The following is a 17,410-nucleotide window of genomic DNA, read 5'->3' on the forward strand; positions in this document are numbered from 1 at the left end:
AAATTGCATAAGTAAATTACATGTAACTAAAGGAAAAACATGAAATCCTCACACTGATAAACTGGAACCAGCATGTAGGCCTATTGTATTTAATTATCAATGACAAACGATTCATTGATTATGAACATTGTTCTCTTGGTTCAGCCCAACTGAAATGACAAAACTATGCCTCCCGTTTATAATATAAACAACAACGTATTTAAAAACCGTAGCTATTTAATCATGTTCAGTCACATAGTTCGTAATGACGCTCTTGTTAAAGCCATGTGGTACGGTGTCCTCTCAAACCTCTTTGTTAGGTTCAGCTACTACATTTCCCGAAGTTCCCTTGTGAGTGGCCGCTCTGCTGGATGACAGCTATCCGGCGCCGAAACGCCGATTGACACTCAGACGAAAGAGCCATGGCGGCCACGGGTGGAGGGAAAATTAGAAGCAGGAGATATCACATCGCCTCTAAACCTTACGCCAAGAGTAAACAGGTAAACCAAGTCAAAGTGTCCGTTTTAAAAGCCCGTGTCGAGGATTCTACGGTGACTGCGGTGCCACTATCTCTTAGCTCTTGTTATTGTTTTGTTGAAGACATTTTTGTTGGAGGCCTGCTGTTAGCGCTCGTGGCCTCCACGCGCTGCTAGCATGTCCGGGAAATGCTAACAAATTAGCATGCTGGCTTAGGCTAGGTTAGCAAAATCAGACGGACCTGACAGGTCAAATCACGGCACTGTGAGTCGTTTACACTACACAGCTAGACCTGACTTATCGAAGTAACAAACCACAGCTCTTTTAGTAACTCCTAGCTGCTAGCTAGTTAGCGGAAGGCAAGGAAGTAGAATTCTATTAGCGGGCGTAGCTAATGCTGGCTAGCAGGCTAGCATCGGCGAGCAGCGCATTGTTGTCTTGTGTTCTTAAGTTTGGAGGCATCACACCGTCGCCTGCAGATGTGACATGGCCGTTTGTTTCTAAATTACAGCTACGGCTAACCGCCGTTTATGCTGTTAAATTTTAAGTTTGTGTTGCTGGCCTGTCTGGGATCATCTTGGATGTTAGCCTAGCTAACGCCAGCTAAACCTCAGCCAGTTTGGATTGCGCAGGAAGCATTGCCTGATTGGGAACCCACATGGTTGCTGAGTGGATTCATTTGCCGCCTGGACATCAGCTAAAGTTGGCTTTAAACCCGCTCTATAATATGAAGTGGAGTTAAGACATGTCTTAATACATGGTTTATCCTTTGACCTAATTTATCAATCATCACGTATTCTCCTGAACTACAAATGAGTTTGTTTATATGAATATCTGCCTCCTAGTGTGGTCACTGACTAGAGAGGCAACTGTGCTGGAGGCTTATTACTTACTAAAATGCGAGTATCTGTAACGCCAGTCTGAATATTAATAGTTCTACAACCAGCTGATCATCGTGAGCAGGTAAAGGTTATCAATTAGACACACTCATTTTATGAGATGCAGGGGTTTTCGAGGTCCTAGACTGCGGGCTCCCCTCAGACAAATCTTGGAAAAAGACGCCCCCTTGCTTTATTTAGTTTGCTTAGTTTTGCTAATATATAGCCTAATATTGCTGTTTGACACTCCAGACAACACCAAATGCATAAAGGTCTGTCCTAAAGCGTTTATTAGTGTCTGACTCTGAGAAAGTGGGTGGGAAAGAGTAAATTCCCTATATTCCTTAATAGCTTTCTCTATCTCTTTAACCAACTCACACACATTTAGGCAATTCTGTGTGATCTCCTTTTAATAATGTAACGTCAAAACTCTTTGGAGTCCCCTGGGGAAGCCCGCCTTCCATTTTGAAAACCTCTGACCTAGTGAACAAGATTTTGGTGGATAGTCATTGTTTAAAGCTGAATTGTTATTCACTACAACTTATACAGCTGTTAACTAAGTGGATATTAGCCTCAGTCTAGTTTGAAGTAGTCCAGCGTGTATACACAGTGTAGACATGTACTTTCTCTTACAATTGCTGCTGACCTGGCAGCATCACATCCCACTTCATCAACAGCCAAATGTTTTGATCATTAGATGTTAATTCTTCGGATACATATTTGAGTGTTGAAATGAAGAGAGTAACTGGAGTAATACATTCATGCCAACAACAAACAAATATAATAACTAACAAGAACTAATATTTGCAAATATGAGTTGGAACAGTGTCTCAGTCATGTCATATGGGAGTCATGTTTCTTTTCATGCTCATATATTTGACTAAATTCCAAATAAAGGGGAAGAATTTAAAGTCTACACAAATGTGTCTGGATTAAAGTCAGCCAAAAACAATAATTATCTAAATCTTGTGTTAAGCTGTCTTGAATACATGTTTTTAGCTTTTCTTCAGTAGTTTGGTTTACACAACATATAATGTTTACGCCATCGCTGTCTTGAGACGTCTCACAATTTGTGGGATTCCTTGAAAGTTGTAAAAATATGAGTCTTTCTCGTCAATTCGTTCCTGTTCACATGGTGTAAATGTAACAATACAACTGACTTAATGATCAGGCGTAAGGGTAAACTCGCATCACATTTATTCATGTGACTTTTTGGCTTGAAGAGCTAGATGCACTGATCTTCTCAAGTACTGGCATATTCAGTCAAAATCACTGTGTTTCATTTTGACATGATGAGAACAGGTCACTTAGTCACATGACCCTGTCCACAGCTGAAATGTGGCGCCCTTAAATCCTCATAACAATAGCTTATGTGGTGCTAAGTAAACTAGCACCGTGGTGGTTATTACACTTGCTATTGCCTGGTTAAAGTTGAGTGTGTTTTCACATAGGTTAAAGTACAGATTGGCCCACTGGTATATTTTGTAGATAAGCAGGAATCCAGAGGCACATATGGCTATTATCAGCGTGACGCACCTTCTAGCTTGCCCGTTTTTCTCCACTTTTCTTTATCCGCCTGCTTTCTTATCATATAAATATGGGACAGCATAGCCATAAACTACATCCACGTACAGTCATTGTACCAGTGTAAGGGCTAAAGAAATAATTTTATAAATTAAAACTGGCACGTTTCCACGTCGTCTCCTTCTGCAACTCCAAAACTGCTCCATCCAGTGGGGACATTATTTATGAAACTGACCTTGAGTCATGAAGCATTTAATTCTGGTATATTCAACTATTGGAGCAAATTGTGCTCAAGGAACAAAGTTTGACAGCATTTCAGCAACTTTTTTGCGAACTCGATATAATGCCAACATAACTCCTAGGCCTGCAAACGCACTTAAAGATAGTGGATGTTTTCCAGTTAGCCAGTTAAGACCTAAGCTTATAGATTTAACAGAACAGAACTTTCTAAATATTTCATTCCTAAAGGCTATTTAATTGTATTACTCTGTAAGAGTGCTGTAGGAGACAAGACCATCCTGATCGACTGGAATTCATCCAAATCTAGACCTCAATACAGTGCAGACCGGCGTCACTTGCTCACTGCTTCACAGCGCCTGACCCAGTTTCTGTCATACTGAGCTTGTGTTATTCTTTGCACTGGCTGTGAAGCTGATTCAAATAATAAAACACAGCGTTGACTGTTTTATTTTGTAAATCACAAGGGTGCAACTGTTTCATATGATCTGAAAACAAATTATGTCATTGCTTTGCTACAAATAAATTATATTTTGGGTCACCATGAATATAAGCATCAGCATCTTATTTTTTCCTCAGTGATAGTAGCTGAAAAACAAATCCGCAAGATTCATCTAGAAAACTGTTTTATGTGCATCAAATTTTATCCAGTGCTAATTGTCAAGGGAATTCTCTAATGAGGAGACTGCAGATAATGGCCCAAATTTATAGGTCTTTGTTTTGTCTGTATGCCATTCATCTCTGCCTCTCACTCATTTCATCCTTCTGTTCACGGCTTCCTTTCCTTCTCTCACGTTTTTATCAGCAGCAGTCAGGCCTCATCAGTCGAGTGACAGACACAGTAAAGAGCATCGTTCCCTCCTGGCTGCAGAAATACTTCAAGAATGGAGACGCTCCTGAAGGAGGAGGGGCTGTACCGGGGACAGACCAGAACTGCCAGCCGCCTCCTCCTAATGGAAGTGAAGAGGGACCTCCTCCACTTGATGGACGTGACTCCCCAGAGCCAAGCACCAGTAACACAGGTGAGGGACTGTCTTACGTCATCAAAAAGGGAAATTTATGTCCCTTGCATGAATAGTTTAAACAGATTTTTTGCATTGTCAGCTGCACCACCGTGCTCACCTGGTGCTTCTTTGTCTCTTGCACAGAGCCCTCAACCAGCCGGGCATCCTTAAATTTTCAGGAGTGTGTGCTTTCTCGACCTCCTCTGAGTCGTTCCCACCTCCACTTTCCGCCGCTGGATGCCTCCTTCCCAACTGTGGGGGCTTCCACCAGCCTCTTCTCCCAACCCTCCACCTCCTCAACCCCTGGACCCTTTTCCACGGGCTTCTCCTTGGTCAAAGAAATCAAGGACAACCTCTCGCAGCACGAAGATGATAACATCTCCACCACTAGCGGCTTCTCCTCCCGCGCCTCTGACAAAGGTAAAGGCATATTTATTATAAGACAGTAACATTAGTACTTTGTCTTTCTGTTTGCAATGTTTTTGTGTTTCCTTTTCTTTAGTTGTTTCCACCATGTTCCAAATGTTTGAACCAGTATTGTTCTCATCTTTGAGTAATTTCCTTCAAACTCCGTTTTGGCTTTTTTTTTTTTGCCTCTTATAGATGTTGTATGTCTGCTGCAAAAAAATTATTTTGCACCTGCTTTCGAATCTTTTTGTATCCGCAAATGCAAAAATAGACGTGTTAGCAATAAATGATAATGCACGTCACTAGCTGTTGTTTATTATTCTCCAGTCCAGGGGAGGCCAACTGTATGCTATTGAGAGCCAACAGTCTGCAGGTTTTTCCAAAGACTCCACCCACTGATTAGCACACTTCCAAGAAAAGGGGAGCAGCCTGCTGAGATGATTGGTTGGATTGAGAACCTGCAGACTGTTGACTTTACATGGTACATGATGGCCAGACCTGCATTATTCATTATGCCATTGATTTAAATGTGTGAAACCACACTTTTTTTTTTTTTTTGGCGTTATTTGAGCATAAACAGCAGCACATCAACTGCAAATTCAATCACAAAACCAAAAGAAGTTTTAGCTTTAAGGAATCAGTTTTGCTTTAAAGTTTAGGTAGAGGCTTGTGTAGGCAACTGTATTTATCTTATGCATGGGGTTGGCTCAGGCCTGAAAGTTTTTTTTCCATGTGTTTCATAGATGTCCCAACTTCCAAAGCAGCATCACTCCCCCAACTTTGGTCTCCAGAGACAGACAGAACACACTCTGGACCTCAGCCTGCGCAGTCGAGTCTGAAAAGGCCTGCTTTCAACCTGTCTGTATTTGGAACTTCCTCCAATGTGAGTATCTGTGTTTCTGTCTGTCAGCATGCAGGCAGTAAAAAAAATAATGCTTGCTGAAAGAACAGATCTGTGCCACAAAGCTTGGTATTTTGGTGTGTCAGGGTTGTATCTAGGGCTGTGCCATTTGAGCAGTGACCCACTTAGATTTAAAATGTCTCCCTGGAATTTGGTCAGTGTACCCAACTCTTCAAACCACAGACTTTTACACTGACCAGTGCTTTGTAGGTGTTAATACATGTTTGTGCCTTAACTTTAATCTTTTTTTTTTTTTATTGTTCATTAACACAAATCTGGAAAATCAGTGTTACTCCCACTGACAGCCAATACATTCAAGATAACTTGTACATGGCAGCAAGCCAGACACCACAACTCATAACAACTAGACTGCTTTAGTGTGCATTCTGACTCAATTTGTACCCAATGAGATAAGCATTAAAATTATAAAAACAAACTTCAGAGCAACAATACAAGTCTGAGCTTGTTGCATCTGAACATTACTTAAACTTCGCAGGCAACATGTTCCATTTTAAACCCTGTTTGACGGTAACATATTTACATCTCTTAAGTTAAAATATTTGACATGACTTTATTAGCAGAAGAAAACAGCTGAAATATTAATGAATGTTATTGAATTATTATTGCCTACTTTCCCTTATTTCATGCATTACTGAAACTTCCAACAAAAAAGATTAGTAATATAATTATGTAACTTAACCCTAATGTAATTCAATTTTATCCTCTCTCTTCCAGTCGACCTTTAACAACACAATGCTAAACTCCAGCCAGCTTGGAGATTCACCCTTCTACCCCGGAAAGACCATGTACGGTGGGGCAGCCGCAGTAAGGAGCTCTCGCGCTCGTCCTGGAACACCGTACCAGGTGAGCTAGTGAGAAGAATTCATAACACATAGTCTGGAGACTTGTGGATGAAGAGCCAGTCAATGTTAATATTTTTACTAAGGCTGCAGCGGACTACAAAACTCAGATCAAACCTTGGTTTTGAGTCATCGGATCGGATAATGTTTGAGATCTTTTTATTTTTTTATTTTTTTAAATTAGGGTTTTAAAATTTGGCTTGCTCTGTCTGTAGTCACCACTCAGTAGTCTTGATATCTGATTGGTTCCACGTCATGAGTAACGGCCTATCAACACTGAAGGCTTCGGTGCCACAGATGAGCGGAGAGATTGGAGCTGCTCCCATTAGCAAGCGAAGCTGTGTGTCGAAGGGAAGGCAGAAGAAATTATTGAAACTGCAATAAAGTATGACAAGCATGCACAATGTCCCAGTTACACTACTGAAAATGCCCTAAGTCACAGCCGAAGCAATGGCTTTAAAAAGTAGTTGCTCTCCCCTAATCTAATCATTGCGCTTCAGAGTTAAACATAGCCTGGATATGTCTTCTATTTTTTCATTGCAACTCTGCATCAAGATTTACAGAATTATTATAAACTTATTATAAACTTGGCAATGAATCCACGGTTCACGTGGCGTGCTGAACCGTGGGGGGTTGAACCATACGGATTATGAATAAACTATGATCCGTTACACCACTAATTTTTACAAATACATTCATAAGTTGAACGAGTACACTATGGGTAAGATAAGAAATTCAGGTTGGCGCAGCAGCACACTGTGTACTCACTCTGCCTGTGCTTTTGGTGTTCTGTCTGTTAACGTTGAGCAGCTTTTAGTAGGTGAGCAGTGAATTTCTGACACTGACATCACAGGATGAATGTGACTGAAGTGTGAATATTATTCATTTAATTGGTGACTAAATTAGCTCATCTGATCTGTAGGCCCCAGTGAGGAGACAGATCAAGGCCAAACCTGCTGGTGCTCAGCCCTGTGGGGTGACCAGCGCCACAGCCAGACGCATCCTGCAGTCCTTGGAGCGCATGTCGAGCCCGTTGGCTGTCAGTGTATATACACACAAACACACCTCCTCTTTTCAAACTTTACTTCATCTCAAAGTGTGACAATGATTAGACTAAACAGATGCATGTTCTTCTACAGGATGCCAGGAGAATCCCAGCAGCAGCCTCATCCCCTCTGTCAGCCGTAAGAACGTTTAATACATATAAATATATTTTAAACACTACGGTATCTGATCATACCCTGAAATATGAAAAAAAAAAAGCATGGAAATACTATTCTCTAATTACTCTCTCTCTAATTATCTGTAAAATTTTGAAATACTGACATCGAAACCACCTGAAATCATCTTAGCGATATTGTACTATTACCAATAAAGACTGTTTTCTTACACACGTTTTTTCTCCTTTGCAGTCAATGGATGGCACAAATCTAGATCTTTCACCTTTCCAGTCGAAAAAGAAACGGGTGAGTATAGAGTCTGAGATTCTTGTAGCGGTATCCTCTCATCCCTGTTTTATCAAAAAGTGCATGTGGGTGCATCTATCCACCTTAAACCTTGTTTTGTTGTGGATAGATAAACCTTGTTTCTGATTTTCTAATAACTTCATGCCATATGTCCCAAAGTGATGTTTGTGCATGTACATAAACGAACAAAATTCACTTGTGTGTTCTGTCTGGTGTGTTTGTAGCCTAGTACAAGGCTTAGCGATATAAACAGGGATATCATTGTATCACCCAGAAGCACTTGTTATGGTTTGTCCTCCTGTCATTTTCTGTCCTGCTGCCTGTTGGCCTCCTTTACACCAGTTAATAGCATTCTCCTTGGCTGGGACACAGCTGTTCACCACTGCGTGTGTATGTGCGCGCGCGTGTGTGTCTTTATGCGTGAAAATGCTTGTGAGCAAAAGTGCGCTAGACTGTACTGTACTGGCTTGTGAAAGTGTGTGTGTGTTTTAAGTGTAGTCCTTTTGTAAATTGTGCCAGCTCCGGACTGGACTTGTCCTCAGTGATAACTGTCAGGCATTCCCAGCTGTGACAGCTGCTTTGTAAACCCCAACAATGGTGTATTGACCCTTTCAGGTCCAAAACAAGAAATCACCCTCCTCACTGGGCCTTTGGTTGCCAATTGTTGTTTTGGTGTTTTACCATGGAGCGGTCTAAAATATAGTCTGACCAATACTACATTTTTGAGGCCGATATTGATATTTGGGACTTTGGGAGAAAAATCTGATAGTGATGTATCGACTTGATTGATGTGTTTGTAACAAACAATCTTGATACTTATCCCTTAGATTTGTTTATTTAAAGAGCTGTCACCACTAAGTGTGGCATTTTACTGTTGATAAATAAATCAATAAATATAAACTGATATATCTGCAATAAGCTAATATTGCTGATTTATCGGCTAAGCTCGAGTCCAAAATGAAAGAATAACGCTTCAAATCACTGAAAGAAGAAGAATTTATCCTGCTATCAATCCCACAGCCTGATGAGATGTCCACCAAGCAAGGCCTGTCTAGTTATAATCTAATAAAGTTCTGCACATCTCGGAGATGTTACTGTTCACGTTCTGGGACACGGTTTTAGCTTTGACTTGAGAGGAATAAACTACTCTGCCATGTGCATTTTATGGGTTTTTAATAGTGTGTAGAAACTCATTCAGAGTTCAATGGCATGCATGCCTAAGCTATATCATACACATTAATACGAAGAATGAAGCACCTTCGTTCGTTCTGATTCCTATCTTGAGTTAATATTTTGCCATCTTTTTTTTCAATTCAGATGGATTCTATCCTCCCTCCGGTGCAGAAGCTGGTGGTTCCTGCTGCAGCGTCTGTGTCAGGAAACCGCTCCGTGTCCTTCAGGCCTACTTTGACTCCTGGAGGAGTCAGCCGGACTCTGGACAGGACCCCAAGAGACACGGTCAGAAACACAGTGCTGCATTATATTACACCACAACATTGTTCCTCCTCCACATTAAATGGAGTTTAATACAAACGTATTGCTAAATGTTTTGCTGTTTTTATTTGTTTAGACCACAAGACAATCACCACAACTACGTGAAGCAAGCCCAGGCCCATCTCAAAGGTAGAGTCGCTCTGATTGATCATTCCAAAATGTATTGCATATGATACCATCGGAGAAATATCTAAAGCTAAAGAAAATTTGTTTGTGGGGAAAACGAGGGAAGTTTCCAAATTACATATTGGCCTTTCCTCGCTGTCACTATTGATCTGACAGGCTCAAGACTTATTGATTTGCTCACCTCTCTGTAGTAAGGTTCGAGGAATGTTGCAGAAGATTTTCCTTTGGTTATGTTACAAAAGAATTCCATGTAGCAAAGCAATGTTTCCTTATCACAACATTCCTGGTTATTGTCATACAATGTTTTTTGTTTGGATTCCTGACTCCCTGTGTGTTGTTTTACTTACAATACCTCTAATACCCCTCAACTACTAGCACAATGGGTTTGAGCGGTCCAGCCTATCCTCTGTCCAGCACGCCTGCAGCCAGCAGCGTAAGCTCTGGAGGGGGCAAGATGAAGAGAGAGAGAGGACCACTGCACGACCTTCCTCTAAACGCCCTGAAGAGGACGAGGTAAGGGCTTCACTTCAGACTAACATTCTCTAGATTAAATCTTTCCAGTACTTATCACATAGGTACTCAAACTGCTTTTGTATAAAACTGATAAGAAACAGGTGTTTAGTACCAGGTTGGAATGTGCCTTGATGCATTCACATTGATATCAAACATGGGTTTCTCATTTCACCATCAGTCTAAAAGATGCAATAGATTCAGAAATGGGAAGAAGCATTTAATGGTTTGCATTGTTGACTATAAAATGCATTGTGCCTTGAAATTGAGCTCACAATGACACTCGTGCATGTTTTCTGACTTAAGGTGGCTGAGTTACCGGACCTTCCAGCCATTTCACTTCCCATCAGCACCTCCGCCTTGCCCACCTTCAGCTTCACCTCCCCTCTTCCACCTCTCACCACCATCAGCACCGCCCCCAATGTCACACCTGTGACTCCCGCTAAGGAAACAGTCCCAAATAAGGTCCGTCTTTAAAATGGTCTCATTACCACTGCAGTTCTTCTACAAGTCTGATGGTTAACAACATTATTTATGTATTTTGCCAATTGTCATGTTTTTTTTCCAAGGAGCCACCAACAGCCTCAACACCTCCCTGTGTACCCTTTACATTTTCCTCCCCTATTGTCAAAGCAACTGCTGCTAGTACACCTTCCTTTTCCCCCTCAGTAAGTAAATGGTTTTCCTCTTAGTTATGAGTAATTGATTAGATAGACAACTATTTACCACAGTAATATTGATAATTTTTTGCTTTTCCTGTTTGTAGGCTGGATTCACGTTTAGTGCACCTGTAGCAAAGTTAGGTCCCTCCATGTCAAATGGTAAGCTGGCCACTCCCATAGCGGTAACAGGTAAGTAAGTTTTCTAACCGCTGGCATGATGCTGCTTTTTTGCCATTCATGGGAAAACTGGAACTCCAGTTTGATCTTTTGTGTTTTCATGTTTTCTACAGCAAAGCCAGCAACAAGCAAAAGCACAGAAGATTTTGAAGGACCTTTCAAACCAGCCAAGACACTGAAGCAGGGCAGTGTGCTAGATCTTCTCAAAGCACCAGGTTCAAAATCTATCACTCATTACGCATCTGTGGTGTTTGTTCTGCATGGTTACAGTGAACAAAGGTTGTTAACTGTGTTAATATAAATTTTTTTTTTTTTTTTTTTTTTTTTTTTCTTCCTTTTTTGTGTCTAGGCTTTTCCTCTCCCATTGCTCGGACATCCCCAGGCCCAGACAACTCCCTGCAGCAGACCTCCGCACAATCCACCGCCCCTTCTTCCACCACCACAACCACCTCCTTCTCTTCTTCAACGGGGTTTGGCGATTTTCTGAAAACCCCGCCGGGCTGGAGCTGTGATGTCTGCTTGGTGCAGAACAAGCTCTCAGACACCAAGTGTGTTTGCTGCATGGCCACACAGCCCAATTCCTCCTCACCCAAATCTATGGACACTAAACCTTCAACCACCTCCTCAGTTGGGCTAGGGAGCAACAGTACGAATACCACCTCCACCACTGGTTTCGGCACAATGTTCTCCAAACCTACAGGAACTTGGGACTGTGATACGTGTCTTGTTCTGAACAAACCTGATGCAGTAAAGTGTGTGGCCTGTGAAACAGCCAAACCAGGGACAGGGCTCAAACCCTCACTGACTCTTCCTTCTGCCTTCTCAGCTGTTAAGACTGTATCCACCCCCACAGCCCCTGTTTCTACAGGGTTCATTGGCTTTGGAGACAAGTTCAAAAAACCTGAGGGTGCATGGGAATGTGATACGTGTTTGGTAGAAAACAAGGCAGAGGTCTCTAAGTGTGTGGCCTGCATGAGCGCTAAACCAGGTAATGAGAGCACAGCCGTAGTCATTTTGATATTCTACAAAGTGCCTAATCTTGGGTTTTGGTTTTCATGAAAGTAGAATTCCATAAACTGTTGACTAAAAGGTATTTTAAAAAGACATTTTTAGTTTAATGAAGCATCTTCCTTTCTTCATCCTCACAACAGGAGCTTCAGCAGGAGTGTCCTCTTCAGCCAGCAGCGCTCCGGTGTTTGGGCTGGGAGACGCGTTCAAGAAGCCAGAGGGTGCCTGGGATTGTGATGTGTGTCTTGTACAGAATAAGGCTGCTGATGTACAGTGTGTTGCCTGTCAGGCAGCCAAACCCGGAGCAAGTGTGGAGACCAAAGGTAACAAAAGTGACCTGCTCTTATGTTTTTGTCAACAGCATGTTGACTTCAAAAGCCAAATGTTACACATGTTTGTGTATAAATCAAAAGGGTCTTTTTAGCAGTGATGATGGTATGTATGTTATGTATTTATACATATTCAGATTTTGGTTTTTGTGCATTAAGAAACTTAGAATATTGATAAACCTGAGACTTTTGAAATACAACCTGCATTCCACACATTTAACTTTAAAAAAATTTCATTACTCTTTGTTTCTCTTAAGCTTTTGGTTCGTCCTTTGGTTCATCGGCAGGAGGGACATCAGGGTCTTCTACATTCGGCTCTTCTACCTCCGCGTCTGGAGGTTTCAAGTTTGGCACATCAGACAGTACCTCAGGATCTGGAGGCTTCAAGTTTGGAGGCTCATCGTTAGAGTCCTCTTCATCGTCAGGTGGATTCAAATTTGGAGTCCCGTTTGAAACCACTTCTAAAGACACTACTGCTTCTTCAGGGTTCAAATTGGCAGCCCATCTGAAGGCTTTAAATTCGGGACTGCCTCTAGTGATGATACAAAGTCAGACCAACCTGCCACAGGGTCTGGGTTTAAGTTTGGAGCCGCTGGGATAGTTTTTGGAACTGGATCATCTAACACAGAGAGTAACTCCCCTAAGGGCGGCTTCACCTTTGGACTGTCAAAACCCGAAGAGAAAATATCAGATACCACCCCCACCTCATCCTCTGTTAGTTTCACTCCTGTTTCCTCTCAAGAGAAGACTGACAGCGTGGCATCGTCAAATGACACCACATCAACAAACACCAACTCGATCACCACCACAGCTACCACTGGGACTGTATTTGCGAGATTGGGCAAACCAACGACCACCACACCACAAGGGGGCTCTACATTTGGATCCTTACAGGCAGACAAAGAGCCAGCTGCTCCCACGTTTTCCTTTGGGAAGCCAGAGGAAAAGAAGGAAGCTGCCTTCCTCTTCGGGGCTGCTAGTAAAGATACAGATGCTGCACCAGCACCAGCCGCTTCAGGAGGCTTTTCCTTCAGCAAGCCCAGTGCTCCAACAGAACAACCTCCACCTGCGTACCCTTTTGGCAAGCAAGCAGACAAGAGTGAAACATCTACTGCAGAGGTTCAGAAGCCCTCTTTTAGTTTTGGACAAAGTGCTACAGGTGGGAGAACCTTTGTATACAGTGAATTTCATGTTTGTTGACATGTAAAGCCTTGATGATTTAATCTTCTGTGATTTTTCATTTGCAGTTCTTGTAGTTTATAACCTTTTGCTCAATCCCCGCAAATGTTTCCCTGTGTAAACACCTAAACAATCAGTTGGGATAGTGGTAGACAGACTTTTTTTATTTGCGCTGACAAGCCCTTGAGCAAAGCCTTCTATCCCCAACTGCTCTAGTGGAGCAAAAGTCTCTAGATCCTACCATTTCCGTACTGCAACTCAATAGCATCTTTTCATTAGACCCTACCTGCCTTGTAAAATGCCATGTCTTTCAAACTCCACGGCCCTAGTTTCTAGTGCAATTTGTACAGCTTATGACAATTAAGGGATGTTTTCTCGGGCTATAAAAAGCTCCCTCTAAGCCAAAGAAGCCTTTAAAAGTTTTGCAGTGAGCAGGATTCCCTGTAACCACTGACTTTTATATGTAAAATTGCTGGACTGCCCCTTTAACCACTGCAATATACTACACATCATAATCAACTATTTGTCCCCTTGACAGATTCTTCTGCTGCTCCAAAACCAGCATTTTCCTTTATGGCAAGTAATCCCACCAACTCTACCACCTCGTCCTCGTCGACCCCGACCCCCAGTCTGTTCGGCACCACCACCTCCACCAGCAGCAGCAGTACTCAGGCTCCAGCCCTTTCTGCTGCTCCCAGCACTTTCATGTTCGGTCAGCCTGCTGCAACCTCCAGTGACGCTCCTCCAGCTAAAGCCTTTGTCTTCGGCCAGAGTCAGGACAGCCAGCCGCCTGCCCCGTCAGCTGCTCCTCTGAACTCTACTCCAGCCCCAGGCCAAGCTCAGCCCTTCATCTTTGGTGCTCCTACTGCTGCTGCTTCAGCTCCTGCTGCTGCTGCTGCTCCACCATCCTTTGGTTTTGGAGCAGCAGCACCCTCTGCTGCCTCATCTTCAGGTGTGTATTTGCTCATGGTGGTTGTGTCAGTTAATAAGCTTGAACATGTTGACGTCTGTTTTTGGGCTTGAGCAACAACAATGAAACATTTCATTTCTTTCCTTTGTATTTAGAGTATGTACATGCATTGATATCTTGGAACCTTTCTCTAACAGCTCCATCTGCAGCTCCATCCCCATTTGCATTCAGCTCGGCCCCCTCTGGTGGATTCGGGGCCCACCAGACTCCTTCATTTGGCTCATCCTTTGGATCCCCTTTCACAGCCACGCCTTCCCAGACCCCAGCCTTCGGAGTCAAACCCAATGCTGCCCCTACCTTCGGACAGCAGGCCAACTCCTCACCTGTATTTGGGGCAGCTACTAATTCTGCACCAGGTGGGTGACTGTAATGGTATAATAAATTTTCCTTCAGGTTGTCTGTGGCACAGTGTGCTAATAATCCTCACTATATGAAGTTATATTTATCATGTGAACAGAGTTTAAGCATGTAAGTGTGCGTTATATTCATCAGGTGGAGGCTTTCAATTTGGTGGAGCCAGTGCATTCGGAGCGACAAACAACACCTCGGGTGTGTTTACTTTTGGAGCGGGATCAGCAGCAGCTCCTGCCCCCTCTGCCAACCCCTCCATTGCACCACAGCCAGGAACACCTGGAGGTGGATTCAACTTTGCACAACCCCCCGCATTCAATATTGGGTATGTTGCACTTTCTCAGTTAAAACGCATGCTAGTTATGTTCTCCATATCCGCACACTAAAACAAAGGACAAGCTACAATAAAGACAGAATGTGGATTACCAAATACTGGGATTGAACATTTACAGTAGCAGAAACAAAGATCCGTATCAGAATTGTATCATTTATGTTTTGATTTAAATTACAGATGTATGTAGCAACTCATCCTTAAAGTTATTTTAATGAGAGATTTTAAGGTTTTTGAGACAAAACACTGTTAGGGCCAGTAATTCAGCACAGTAACTATGATTTTATTTATTCCAGTGCATTTCAAAAACTCCAGTAATAAATCAGTCTTAAATACATTATGTCTAATGTACATTTGGCTATTTTCTGGTGAAGCAGCAGAAAATTTGTTTTAATATTATACCACATGTAATATTATACCCTATTTCCCTCTATGAGGCTCTGATCTGTTAAGCATTCATATTGCCTGATAATTATCACTAAACCAATAATCAGGTCTGTGAATATTTGACAGCTGTGTCTGATGCCGGTGTTAAAATGATCATGTAAAAATTATGTAATTTGTGTTCTCAGGTCAGTGAAATCCTCTCCTGCTGGACAACAACCGATTGCTGGGCGCAAGATCAAGACAGCGGTGCGGCGCAGGAAGTAGAGCTGTGTGGACTCGACTATAAAGTAGACTTGACTTTAACTTGACTGTATTCCCCCCACCCCCCCACCCCAACGTTGTCCTGAAAGGTCTTAACTACACAAACACTGAAATTACTTGGCCGAGGCTTGGGGGCCAGTTTGTGCTCCGGCTGGACGGGCGGGCGTATTTTAGCTGTAGGCTGGGCAGATGATTCAAGAGGTTTTCAAATGCAGACCGGACCCGTTCATATGTGAGACCATCCCACAGGACTTCCCATGAAAAAAACTGTTGACTGAACAATTACACTGACGTAGAAAACAACAATCAAGCAAGGACACCTGCTGAACATGATGGAAAAACAAGCAAGACATAAGTCATATCTATATTTTCAACACCGGCAAATGTCTGCTAGACTTTAGGCATGACTTTTTGTACTAAAATTACAAAGGCAAAAACTGCAAATCTAAGGAGTTGTGAGTGTACACAAGATCTTATTAATTAGTATGCGTGATCAGGTTATGAGCTGTGATGTGCTGAGAGGTAGTGAGAGCTGTGCGGCAAATCTCCAGTGGTTATCCTAAAAACTATTTAGACTCCTCCTCCTACAGGAATCAAAGGTGCCGTGGAGATGTAGCCATGGTGTCAGTGCAGTGTGCTGTATGTACAGGGATGAGCGTGTAATCTTTGTGGTGAATGCAGCGTGCTTGTTATTTTGTTTTTTGTTGGGTTTTTTTCCCCACCCCTCTTATGTACAGACTTGAGGTGTGTTTGGTTTCTTTGTACATGCTGAGGTTGCGTGTCGTGTGCGTATGAAAACTGAACGACAGAGTAATTGCCTGGGCCGCTATCTGGCGGCTGCCGCAGGTGAGCAAGCAAATGAATGTTTAAAACAAAAACAAGGGGAGGAAGGAAGGAAGGAAGGAGGGCGGGGTTGGGAGAGGGGAAAGACGTTATCCATGCACTGTGGAGGAAGAACCGGGCCGGAGGCTTACGCCCTTGTTCAACTCCTTTTAGGACTTTGTAAATGCATAGTTTCAAAATTCTGTTACATGTTTGATTTTTTGACCTCTCTGGTTCACTCCACTACTCTGCTTTTTGTGCCCACTTGTCTCTCTCTCACTCTCTCGTTCCCCGTCTCCTGCTGAGTCCTTATACTCTCCCTTTACCTCTCTCTGCCTCTCCCTCTTTATCTCTCTCTCTTAATTGGCCTTTGAATATTATTATAAAAACCTGTAAATAGTGATGTGTTTTTTTTTTTTTATCTGTGAAGTTGAATTTTTTGTGTTACCAACTCCGCATTCAGCATTTTCGTCTTTAGAATTTATTATGTAAATTCCTATATTCAAAGTTGCCCGAATCCATTTAAAAGGAGCTTAAATGCAAATTGGAGAGCCTTTGATGACTAAAGGTATATTGGCTTTTCTGATCCACTTTTGTTTGGACCAAAACCAGTATTGTACAAAGTATTAAGTATATATTTTTCTATTGCGTGTTTAAATGGACGAGGGTGACTTTGGATGATAAGGAAGTCAGTTTAATTTTAAAGCCATGATTATTACTGGATGAGTGATAAAATTAAAAACCATGGGTAATTACCATCAATAAAACTATAAAAATAATTCACGTTTTCTGTTCTTTTCATACAGGACCCGCAGTGTGTATTAGACCTTTAACAGATGAATTGTCTGGCTGATTTACCATATTAAAAATATATCTGTATTAGAGAGAGGGATGTATAAATAAAAATAATGCAGTATGGATATCAGTAGTAACTAAAATGTTGACCTTTGTTGAAGTATCTATATAGAACTGCATGTAAGAGATTTAATGCTTTCTAAAAAGCTGTGAGAAAAACAAACATCCTCTCACAGCTGCTTTTATTTTCTCAGCAAACTTAACATATTTATAT

The 17,410-nt window shown here is 42.1% G+C and overlaps 1 protein-coding gene across 1 annotated transcript; it reads left to right on the plus strand.

Moving 5' to 3' along the window:
- Positions 1 to 340: 340 nt before the first annotated feature.
- Positions 341 to 17,120, plus strand: nup153 (nucleoporin 153). Its single transcript, XM_038725927.1, is given in 24 exon segments — positions 341 to 479; positions 3,901 to 4,117; positions 4,244 to 4,519; positions 5,251 to 5,390; positions 6,144 to 6,272; positions 7,191 to 7,307; positions 7,408 to 7,452; positions 7,681 to 7,734; positions 9,052 to 9,192; positions 9,305 to 9,357; positions 9,730 to 9,823; positions 9,826 to 9,867; positions 10,171 to 10,329; positions 10,434 to 10,532; positions 10,631 to 10,715; positions 10,817 to 10,918; positions 11,053 to 11,691; positions 11,855 to 12,034; positions 12,298 to 12,540; positions 12,543 to 13,199; positions 13,758 to 14,171; positions 14,327 to 14,545; positions 14,682 to 14,865; positions 15,444 to 17,120. Coding segments are annotated over 24 exon segments (4,446 nt in total). The 5' UTR covers positions 341 to 401; the 3' UTR covers positions 15,523 to 17,120.
- Positions 17,121 to 17,410: the final 290 nt, after the last annotated feature.

Source organism: Micropterus salmoides, unplaced genomic scaffold (genome assembly GCF_014851395.1).
Source record: "Micropterus salmoides isolate LMB-PRFRI ecotype aquatic unplaced genomic scaffold, ASM1485139v1 Ms_hic_scaffold_17, whole genome shotgun sequence".
Lineage (NCBI taxonomy): Eukaryota > Metazoa > Chordata > Actinopteri > Centrarchiformes > Centrarchidae > Micropterus > Micropterus salmoides.